At 36.0% G+C, this 12288-nt stretch overlaps 1 protein-coding gene across 38 annotated transcripts in view; it reads right to left on the bottom strand.

Annotated features, from left to right (window-relative positions):
* Positions 1–12288, bottom strand: part of RBFOX1 (RNA binding protein, fox-1 homolog (C. elegans) 1) — a 1244625-nt gene that overhangs the window by 68314 nt on the left and 1164023 nt on the right. For all 38 annotated transcript variants that reach the window (XM_014936484.1, XM_014936479.1, XM_014936480.1 and 35 more), the window contains one exon: positions 10198–10251. In XM_014936484.1, coding sequence (XP_014791970.1) covers positions 10198–10251 — 54 coding nt within the window. The remainder of the gene's footprint in view (positions 1–10197; positions 10252–12288) is intronic.

Consider the following 12288-nt stretch of genomic DNA (forward strand, 5'->3'; position numbering starts at 1 on the left):
TCATCAATGAAAAGTTAAAAGATGTACTGACTAATAATCCACTAAAATTTTCAAAGATTGCTTTAGAAGGAAGAGCTTGACAATAGTCACTAATTTTTAGTGACAAATTTAGGCTGTGCCATGGTACTGTTGGTACGTGACACAGTAATGCCAGCTTAAAAACACACTTTGTGTGACTGACTTGTTTCTGTTCTGATTAGCATGTCAACATAGACAGGCTATACTTCACAGGAACAATTTATGTAATGTTTCCATTCACAATGTGAAACAGTTGCAATAAAGCTCCTTTTCCAAATCTAATTTAAAAAGGACTAATCAGCCACAGACATTCCTTGTACTGTAACCAAAATTAACTACTATGTCACACAAACTCAGCTGCTGCTTGTACCAAAATACAGAACAAGCCTAGAGATTTACCTGTGCTTGTTAATGAATTTTTATCACTGGCATCCAAGTGTAAATCCTTATTCACAGACTGCTCCCAAAACATCTAACACTGTAAAATCCACTATTTAATCATGCAAAAAAGTGGAATGGTACTGTCAGTATTGCCCATAACTGCAACTTTCCTACAACATATGTTTATTATATGATATATATACATACACACAAATTCAAGTGCACACCAATTGATATTCAGTGATATTCACTGTCATCATCTTACACTGGGAGAGGTATCCCACTTAAGTTGTTCAGGACCTTTGAAAATCAAATTGTCATGCCTAATCACTCTAGGTCCTCCTCACAGACTGAAAGGTATGTAAACGATGGCTACTCTTGGTTGATTGTAACTTCATCTTGGTTCATTTCCAACTTTGAGAAACAAGAGAAATTCTGAAGTATAAATATAAACTCTGAGTTGGTATTACATTATTCTTGAAATAGGATACTTGAGAACATAAAAAATGCATTCATATTCTGCTGATAACTAAAATGGGTCACATTCACACATCTGCCTGATGAATAAAGACTGCAATATGACAAGAAAAACAGAATAAATGAAACTGGAGCGTTTCTGCTCAAACATGAACACTACGGTTTCACCATGGCCCTGGAGGGATTACAAGTAGATGTGTTTATACTTTATCCTCTCATATTGTGTCAAGACACTATTTTCTGTGTAAATTACCTATTTCAGTAAATCGATAAGACAGAGATGCAAATCTAATGCAATTAGATGCAGAGATGCAAATTACTAATCCCTCAGTTCTATTTGCTTACCCCAATGGATGTTGGTTTTAACTTACAAATAAAATTCTATTCTGAAAGACAAGCTGAGAATGTAAAAGAGCAAAAATTGAATCATCATGCATAATCCTGGGTTTCCTTAGCCTATTTCCTCCCTGGCCCATTCCGATTCCAGAATTTCAGGAGCATGCAAAAACATTACAAAAAGGGTAATGCAATGTTTCCAAACTTTCCAAACAATTCACTTTTACTGTGCCTGGAGACTTCCCCCAAAACAATTTTCACAGACAGAGACTGTATACCATTGGTAAAGCACAGCTTCATCTCAGCTACCTCTAATAACTGAATGAAAACTCACTATTTTGAAATTTATTCTCAGTAAGTACTATGAAATGCAGTTATGATGCAAATGTATTGGGGAAAAAAAGCAGAAGACAAACCAGAAAGCATTAGCTATATGTTTGGAATACAATTCAATATATTCTTAAACTGCTTTAGCATTAATTTACAGATGTAATCAAAGTTTAACACATAGCGGAGCTGTTTTCCATTCCACTTAACTGTATTAATTTCACATTTCATATATTACTTTATTACTTTACATTTCAGAATAGTTTGTGTGCCTGACTGTCCATTTTAACACATGGATCTTCCTAACTTTGTTATTCTTCTAATCAGAGGAAATTATTCCTCTGCATAACTGCTCTAAACTTATCTAGCATTGCAAATATCCCACCCAGTCCTGAACAAACAAGCGTTTTAGTGATGACCTTGTAGTTTGTCTTACCTTTTCCCTGAGAGAGCCTTAAACCATTGCTTTTTACCTATATCCATGCCTGGTATTTGAATGACACTCTCTGTTTTACTCTATCAGACAACCACCATGCATACTGTAGCCTAGACCCCAGGCTCAGACAGCATGCACCCAGGCTGACCTCTGTTGTCAAGCAATGGGTGAGAGTCACAGGAGCTATAAACCAGCTGGTTTTATATCTGGTCTCCAAGCCTACATCACGCAGAGTCTGGAGAGTTTACTCTGGACCAGGCTCGGTCTCATCCCCTGCAGCAGCCACCCCAGCACACACGGCTCAAAGCTGTCCAAATGCCAGTCTGCGGGACGTATGACAGTCAGTGTGCACAGGGGGCCTCCAGTACAGAAACTCCCAGGGCAGTTTCTTGCAAACAGAAATCTATTTCACGTGGACTAAACCTGCTCTGCAAACTCCAAACCAGCACAGGGCAAGTGGGGATAATTCTCAGATTTACTTAAAACCCATGCTAATGCTGCGAACTAATGTAATAACAAGAGGAAGCCAGGGAAACAAGTGTGGAAAAAAATATTTCAGGATAATGTTTGTAATGAGACAGTTTGAGGCTGCAAACATATTTATTTCTTTTCTGTCACTCATCAGGAAGCCATAGAACACATTTTCACTAACCATCAAATGATGTTTAAGAGAAGTCCAAGCATTATTTTTCCTCAAAAGATTCTCTTTTTGAGTAAAGCACAGTCCTTAATTACATTTTTAGCCCTTTAAAAATTAAGCAATTATATCCACACTAAAACAAATTGAACAAACATACAAGAAATTAAAAGCAATGTAAAAACAAAGAAAGGACAATATGGCTCCTGCTTGACCAGAATGCTTTCTTTTATTTTAATAAAGTAGTATTTAAACAAACAAGGCAAACTGCATACTAGGTGAAATGAGAAGAAACACAGCCAGCAGATCAAGAGCTGCTGTTATTCCCTCAAGACACACACACTTGGTGCCTATGAGACTGCACCTGGAATATCCTATGCAGTTTTTAAACCTACTGCCACTCCAGTTCAATCAAAATGTGGAGAAACTGCAGAGAATATGCTGGAGTGAAACTAAGACAGTCTAAAGCCCATCTCCTGTGAAGGGAGGTTGAGGGAACTGAATTTGATTAGTCTGGCAAAGAGGAAGTTAAAACGTAATCCAACAGCTTTCACTATTTGAAGGGAACTTACAAAGGTGATGGACCCAAAAATCTCATTGGAATAGTAGCAGATGAAATATAAATGTCAATAGCCACCAACTGTAGCTTGAAAGATTTAGGTTGGGCATCAGGAAAATGTTTTTCACTAGGAAGGCAGTGCAGCACTGAAAAATGTTACCCCAAAAAGTTCATAAATCTCTGTCCTTGTAAATTTATACAAATTCATTCCTCACCGGATCTAGCACTGGTGTAGGCCTTCTTGAAAAGAAAGTCAGACTGCATGACCTCCAGAAGTCAGTCCCAACTCATGTTTCTATAATTTTGTGAAGAAGTGTCTGGTCCAGTGTCAAAGAAATCTTATTTCATGGGTGTGAAATGTCCTGGTTAATCACCACTGTATTCCACAATAATCATGCTAGATCTGTGTGGGAGTTGCTCAGATGTATTATACCAGCTTACTGGGGAAAAAAGGAGATCTACAGAAGAATGTTCCCTCAAATAAAAGCAGCGTTAAGCTAACACAAGGTATGTATCTGAGATGAGTGGGACTACTTGAATAATTGACAATTCAGATGAACAGACCATTTGACAGCAATTTGTCAAGATGTAATCTGAATACTTGAACTTGGAGGCCATTGACTGTAATGCAAGAATGGGACTTTTGTATTGCCCCTACAGACTCAACTAACCTGCCATCATTTGGATGGCATTTTTGATGTGTTGGATATAATTTAAAAAATAAGATTTCCCAAATTATCAAAAGTGTGTGCCTAAGGTAAAGTATAAGAAGACAGCAAGCATGATACACTACTAACAGGTGCTATCCTAGTTTCCAAGCCTACTTGACCTGCAAATGATACCTTAGTAGTACTAACTCGGTGATTTGCTGAAAACTCGAGACCTATGTCTCAGCAAGGCTGTACCTACAAGAAAACACTGCCCCTCCACAACACCTCCTTTCCCCTGTTTTGAAAGAAATCCAACTTTCAGCAAATACGCAGTTTCTGTTTTTCCAGATTCTATGTGTGTACAAATTCATCATAATCCAGTATCAAATGATTCCTCTGTACCAGACTGTAGTCAGAATTCCTGACCTTTTCCACCAAAGAAGCAAGAACTCCTTTCTTAACCATTCTCTATCCTCTGGTATAAAGCTCTATCTACAGTTCAAGATTTACCATGAAATCATCAAATGTGTTTCTTTTAGAAATCACATAGGAACAGTATCAAAGCCTAAGTGTATACTGTGTTATTAAATATAGATCCAAACAGAAGAAACATCTTTAAAGGGGGAATACTGACAGTATCTGCAATTTTCTCTTTAATATGTGCAGACTTGAATAGAATTATAAATATACGTCGATTAACCTTGCTCCAGATTTGAATGTATAACCAATTAACTAAACTAATCTTTCAAAAAATAACACTCCGTGGCATTATTCTTTGAATAATCCTTGTTTAGTTTCCATGATGGTATACATTTTAATGAAAAACTCATTATAATGTAGCATAAGGCATAATTAATTCTGGAAGATATTTTTTTGAGTAAATAGCTAGTACAGATGCTGAATTCCAGTTTTCTACTGGCTTTATTAATCTTCCATAAACCAGTATTTCCACTATAATGGCTTGCAATAGTGCCACAGAAGTTTTAGAAACCCATTAGCTGGCATCAGTGGTGTTAATCTAACCGGGATGTCATCATTTGTATGATGGTACTTTCACATTATGATTTTTGAAACAACAGTTACAGCTTTGTTTCACGCTTTGAAAAGAAGCATCTTTATATAATAGATCGAATATTAAATAATAAATATTTAATTTTTCTGCAGTTAGAAAATTACTTAAACTGTTTATCTAACCATGTTGAGCATACATTTATTTAGGAATATCTGCTTAGTCAACGGCAAAATTCAAATCTAAGTGTATGTAATCAAATTGTAAAATGAATTAATCTATATAGTAACAGCCAATTTTCACCAAAATTATGCTTTACAGATATGGTACAGTGAACTTTTACCCTAGGATTAGAATTGCTGTGCAAGCATGTAATTCAGCTTCACAAACTCCAAACACCTTCAACTGAGAAGTGTTTCTAGGGTATTTGCTGAGCTTATGCAAGAGTCATTTAAATTCAAAGAGAAACACTGGAAAGATAAAATGAATCCCAGGTGCTCTTACACTCCAGAAATAGATGCTTTAAGACATGAACAGAGAGAAATAGTGTTAGCAAACATACAGGAATCTTCTCTTCCCCTGAATTACTCCTATTTAAGTGCATGTTTATATACATATATAACCATGGTATTTCTTCACTTCCTAATTATATATAACATTATACTTCAAAGTTTTAAACAAACTTGTGAAAGGAAGTTTGTTACAAAATCTGCTGCTTGGAGGATACTGCTAGCTTCCAAACGCACAGCATGCTAAAAAGCCCCAGGCATCTAAAACTCCTCTGTCTTCTGAGGGCATATAAAATAGTCAAAAGCACAAGCTCTTCCTCTTTCTTTCATTTTAACTGATGGGAAAATTTTCCAGGCCACCTTGGAACGATAACTACTCACTGCCCAAGAAACTGGGTGCCTACTGCAGTCCTCACTGGACTGTTGAAGACATTTCTGAAGTGAATACAACTACTCAGCTGTGAGCACAACTCTTGAAACTACCTTCTGAAAAACTTCTATCGCTTCATGACTATTCAGGAAAAGCAATACATAATTAGTCGCTTAAGTAAAAGGAGAACGAGATCTCATTCTCTGTGAATTCAACTGTTCTCTGAAAGAAGACTCACTAGATTTCCAGGTAATTTCTATGACACCTTTTCCCCCACCTTGCATACTGGAACTGTCAAAAGAGAAGCCTCTCCAACAGTAGGCACCCTAAAATACATTTTCTGCCAAGTTATCAACTTCAAAGGACTGAGCTGATGCAGCAATATGGGGGCAACAATACTCTTCATTAAGGATAGTGCAAGAGATTGCTCAAAAATTCATTGTTCCAAAAAACAAAAGAGAGAAAAAGATTTGCAATAACTGGAAGGAACAACATGGAACTCCGCTTTCAGACTGCCTAAGGCTGAAAGGAATGCTAGGTTTAACAGATAAAATATACACTATATAAAAATAAATAAGCAGGTAAAAACAATATTATAACAAACCACAGAAACAAAGAATGTAACAACTTATGGTAAGAAAGTACCAGAGTACTCCTAGTAAAGAAACCAAACTGCAAACCTGTATTTTGCCAGCCACAGATGAGTATGGGAGAAAACAACAGACTCTAGCTTAACAGAGCAAAATTATGGGTCACTCTGGGACGGATTTAAATTGGATACAATGTAATGAATTTTTTGTCACAGTTTACGTGAAGACTTTGTGAGATGAATCGTACAGTACTTCTTACAAATCTCTTCATTAGGACCTGCCTGAGAACTTGATAAATAGTTTACTGGAAAAGATAAGCTCAAATGAAAATGCTACCTTCATTAAGCGTTTCTTTCTCCTAAGGAGGAAAAAACCCCTTAAATAGTATAATTTTATTTACGAAAGGATCACTATGTGGACATTGTAAATTTTTAAAAAATTACCTATCAATTACAATATATGTAAAAGTGGAATTTTGCAAAATGCTGAAAATGATAAGTGAAAAAAATCACCACCCCTTTTTTAATGGAATGTTGTTTTAGGACTTCCCAGCTGAGCTGTGGGCAGGGCAGGAGGTGTGCCACTCGGGCAGTTCACCAGCACGTCTGCAGTCGGCAGCTGTTAGGGAGCCTTGCTACGCCTCAGAATTACAACAGCACTCTTCAGATCACACTCCATGAACACGTCACTGGAAATCCGTATTAATGCTACCATATGACCTAAATAGCCTTATTTCTGGAGCGTTCTAATTTGCTACAGCAGGAGCATTTCAAAGTCAGAAAAACTGTCTTAGAAGGGCTACTCATGAAGAAGAATCTACAGTGTTTTGTAAATATATAGTATTTTTCAGTTCCCAAGTCATACTTTGCTTAAACAGTGTCTGTTGTGCATCTGCTATGTATCTTACAGTCTCCATTTTCAGCTGTCACGCGTTTCCTCAATAAAGGTTTTCTTTTACAGAAGTGTACACTCAGAAAAAAAGCAGAGCTATAACAATCATGTCACTGGTCCTACTGTTTACCATTATCTTCAAGGTTTTAGGGTTGATTTACATTGCGTTCCTCCCTATTTGACTTTAATTGTCTGCTTCAAGTTGTCAGGACATAACTATATCTTAGATTTGCATTGCATTAGGGGATCTTTTCCTTTTTCTATTGATCTTGTCTTATGGAGTAATTTAACTCAGTTCTAATTTTCTTTTGCATGCGGGGTGCTCTCTATCCAAGGAAGTGAGTTATGTGTATTCAAGTGGTGCATCTTATGAATCTTGTTAAGCTTTACCGCCTTATAGCCCGCACTGATGGAATATTTAATCACAGAAATGAGTTGGCAGATATGATGTACAATACGGTTAAGCCTTGCGGCGTGTGTCTTCACTGGCAATTGAGAAATGGGTGAATTTGCCATTCATCAGTGCCATCCTGACAGCTTTGTATAACCTTCTGTTTTTTTAGTTATTTATGAAGATTAAAGGTACTTTAAATCAACAGTTTCTCTGCAAATGTATCATCTTTATTTCAGAAGTGGCCGAATTTTTCATCATTTGTTAGGAGGTAAAGGAAGTTCTTGCCCTGACTGTGAAAGAATTGGTACAATTTTAACATGACAGGTTTGGAGACAATAATTAAACAAAAGAACTAGAACTCTGACTGTCTTTAATTTTATAATCTTCAGAAGTGCAATTGCTGCTTCTCTAAGTAAGATGAGGGGGAGAACCCAAAAAGAAAGCTATGTCACTGTATTCTATTACAGCATACAAGAATTGAATTACTCTTTTACTGTTTCATTTTCTAACGACTTTAAGACACCTGCATAGAGCCTTTTTTTTTGTTTTTTAAATAAATTGCTTAAAAGAAAGTTTAAATGTCTGAGAAAAAATTATCTTTTAGACAATAGAGCAAATACGCATTTGATATGTGTTTTATAAACCCCCAAAACTGCCTGCATGTATAAACAGAAAAAAATCTGAAATACCTGAAGTATCTCAATACAACTTTCTGCATAGGTGTGGTGGAGTGCATGTCATAATTCATAAAATTAAATTAATACTCTCCTAATGGTAATTAAAGATTCTCATTAGAAGGGCAAACACCTCCCTTGTGTTGGCAATAAAAATGCACTCGGGACTTTAGGAGGTTATACCAAAAAAATCAATAACCTGCCATTTTATAATTAAAAGACAAAATAAATGTTAGGGAAAAGTCCAGTAAATTAGGAAAATTACCTTCAGGAGAGATTGAAAATATTGATTTTAATTTACAAACTATGTGAACTCTTCATGGCCTACTTCATGAGACAATTATAAGTCAGATTGTTAATTCTGCATACGTATTAGAAAATTGATTACTGTACTATGGGAATATTATTATATTTGTCATTAACACAAAGTCATTTATATAAAATGACTAATAACTCTTAGTTTCTAATTTATGCAGGTTCAGGGTTGGTTCACTAACTACTCAAACGAGATCAATTTTAAATTCCTGTTTTCAATGTAAGGCATACATCAAGAAAGGAAATAAATTCTGCCTACACTAAATATTGCAATTCCATGAATGCCAATTTAGTATTTTTATTATACTGTGCCACTTTTACCCTAATTGGAACATTTTTGTCTATCTTAAAAGACAGCACTGGATTTATTACAAGCAGCTTTTTAAAAATCTCTGTTTGCAACAATAGTCCTATTTAACTTTTTTTTATCTCTTGAAGTCCCTTGAACGAACAAATCTTTTTCAGCTTTGTCTAGTGGAGGCTTGAATGCCCCCAGGTTCTGTGGGCAACCTCTTCCATGCTTAACCACCAGCTGTGAAAAATGTTTTCCTACTGTCTATTCTTTACTTGTTGTAAAGAATGTATTCTACAAGTACCTCTTTATCCTCAATTACCTAAGTGTGTGACAATGGATAAATATTTTTGGTTTTTAAAATACAATTAGGTATTTGTATCCAGTATATAAACACCCAGACAACTGAAAAACAGATCCAAGTGGAAAAAATGAAAGTTTCCCAGAGTTTCCCATGAAAGTCATGGACAACTCATATATGATTTTGGAACCTAAGAAAGGAAGGCAACTTTATCATGTATCAGCAGCATTTGGATTTGCAGTGACTATTTCTGTCTTAGATGTAAATTATAAACTTTAAAAAAATGACTTTTTTTGGACTTGCTAGTGATTACGTTTATGGGAAGGATTCAAATACCTCTGAAATCAACTAGGTTTTGGAGTACAACCATGTTTGTTTCCAATACTTTTGGCAAAGTACATTTAGAAACTGTTGCTAGCCATGACTCACTTCCAGGAGAAAAGGACTATACCTCATTAATTCCTAATTGTAACCAGGATGAGAATTTGGTGTCAGACTCCAGTGATGATATAGATTTAAGATACAGAAATTTTAAGTAACTGAATAACTAAATATAAAATTTAAATAAAAACGCTCAAGAAAAAAATTATTAACACAGATACTCAATACCTGTGTGTGTCTATGTACATGTATATACACAAAATATATATTTATAGATAGATTTTGTGGTGCTGTTGCTCACTAGGCTTAAATAATTGCTGGAGGAAAGAGACTGCACTGAAATGTAAAATAAAATAAAATATAAACAAAATATAAATAAAATAAAATCTCATGTAAGGCTGGGATATTGCAGTACATTTCATGTTATATTATCTACTTTCCAATAAAAAGGTATTCATATATCTTCTATATAAACTTTAGTATGCCCAGGTAACTTCAAATCCTGCATCACAAATCTTTAAATGACTTGCAGACAATGTGAATCAAACAAAGACACCAACCCTCACACCAAAAGCACATTCTGTACTTTTGCATGTTTTAAAGAATACTAAAATAAAATATGGTATGGATGACTATAGCAGAATCCTTACCTGCATAGAATTCTGGACTATAAACTGCACCAACAACTGGATTTAATTTCCAGCCTGCAGCAAACATAAAAACATAGTGGAGTTAATATTGCAATTAGTGATAATAATAATGATTTTCTAATTTTGTTTTTGTATAGAGGTATACAGATAAAATGGCTTCAAAATTGTCATTTTCATGAAATTACTGATCTTACATTACTGATCTTTAATATCAGACTCTGAAGTATGGAAATAAGTAATGGAACAAGGCATTCTCTGGACAGGTAGTACTGGAGTAAATTATCAGTTGAATTACCTTGGCTGCAATGCACAGTTGCCATGGACTTATTCCCTTAAATTACGGAATTAAGTCAGAACTAGTTCAGGTATCTCTTTATCATTTAGTACCAGAGCAGATCAGTTCTTTTTCCTTGCTTTAACTCTCTGCTTACGAGCCAGAAAGGCCAAAACAATCCATTTGCTGGACATAATGTTTCTGATAAGCACGTGTTAGTGTTGATTACAAGGCAATCAAACAATCTGAGCATTTCAATTCTACTCTGGGAAAAATGAAAGCATAGACACTGTCTGGAAATTTCTATTGTGACATGAAAGAGATTTGTGCACTGTGGGATCCCAGTCAAATGCCAGACTTTTTTCCCATTTGCATTTGTACATCAGACGGCCTGCACTGAAACGGCACAATTAGAGGCACGTACCAGAAGTGAGGGTCCCGCCTGCCTTTACAGCTGATAAATGCTGTTAGCTTATTGCTGTAAAGTAGCTGGCACAAAAGAAAACGCTGCAGTCACAATCTGCAAAGCTCTAAAGTGGTACACATACAGCCACTACCTTTGCCTTAAATAATCGCTGTCCTCCCACAGCTGGCATGAAACCAAAGCCCAGACCCGACAGATGTTCTGTACCGTGTGCTCTGGCCAAACCCCAGAGAATTGCTGTTGTGCCCTTACCCCCGACGCGGCATTTCCAGGCAAGGCTGGAGCGCACGGGCTCGCTGCAGAAGCAGGGACGGTGCTCAAAGCATGTGCTGCTCCAGACAGCAATGCCCAAGGAACTGAAGGAGTAACAGAGCAGCAAGAGAAAACACTGGCGAGCTCGTCAGTGTTCTCAGCTGTGGTAAAGTGCCAATTACTGTGTTTTGCTCAGTCACAGGTAGATCCACTCCCAGTTAATTCCAAGCTCCACAGAACATCCCTCCACCCACACTTTTTTTAAAAAAAAAAACCATGTGAACAATTATTTGAAGTACCAGGACTGAAAAATTAGGGGTTTTCCAAAAGCACACTTGAATCAGAGGAGTGGGAAGCACCATTTGTAAATGGGAATAAAGAAAAAGAAAAAAACCGCAAGCTAAAGCATATTGTAAACTCAAGAACTATGGTACTTCAAATAGATCCTATAACTATGCTGCTGGAAACAAAGCACAATCAAGACAGGGACAACAAGGCTTTTAAAAATCAGAAGAGCCCAGGTTAGAAGAATTTAAATTCAAACTGTATTGAGGTTTCTTTCTGCTTTGGCCATAACATGTAGCATAGCAGAAGACCATAAAAACATAAGCCACTAGAAGACTGAAAAAGTGTGATACAAAAATCTCAATTATAACACAAAAGAAAACTATTCCCACCTTGAAAAATACTGCTAATCTCTATCTGATGCACAGTAACTATTTACCAGCAATTAACTGTTCATTAACAAAGGTGAGGGGTGTTTTTGAAATGCAACTCATTAATAATTACAAAGTTAAGAGCAGCATTGCATGCAATTGCTCTGCTGACATAATTGCAATTGCTATATGTACCTAAAAGACAATTATGGAAGCTGACAAATGGCCAACCAAGAAGGGTTGAAATTCCTTTCCTCCTGAAAATTACACAGGATTTTTACCTGACCTTTCAATTTTACATACTACAGGATTATACTCAGAAATGTCATGGTATAACAGATACTCTCAGGAAAGTTTGTATTATGAAAAATCATCCAAATTTTGAGACTTCCAGTAAAAAAAAAAAATCTAACTTTTCATATCTTAGGGAGTATTTAGGATTTGAAATTCATTATTTCCTCAAAACACTGATCAACACCATCCAG

The sequence above is a fragment of the Calidris pugnax genome, unplaced genomic scaffold, assembly GCF_001431845.1.
Source record: "Calidris pugnax isolate Ruff unplaced genomic scaffold, ASM143184v1 scaffold17, whole genome shotgun sequence".
Lineage (NCBI taxonomy): Eukaryota > Metazoa > Chordata > Aves > Charadriiformes > Scolopacidae > Calidris > Calidris pugnax.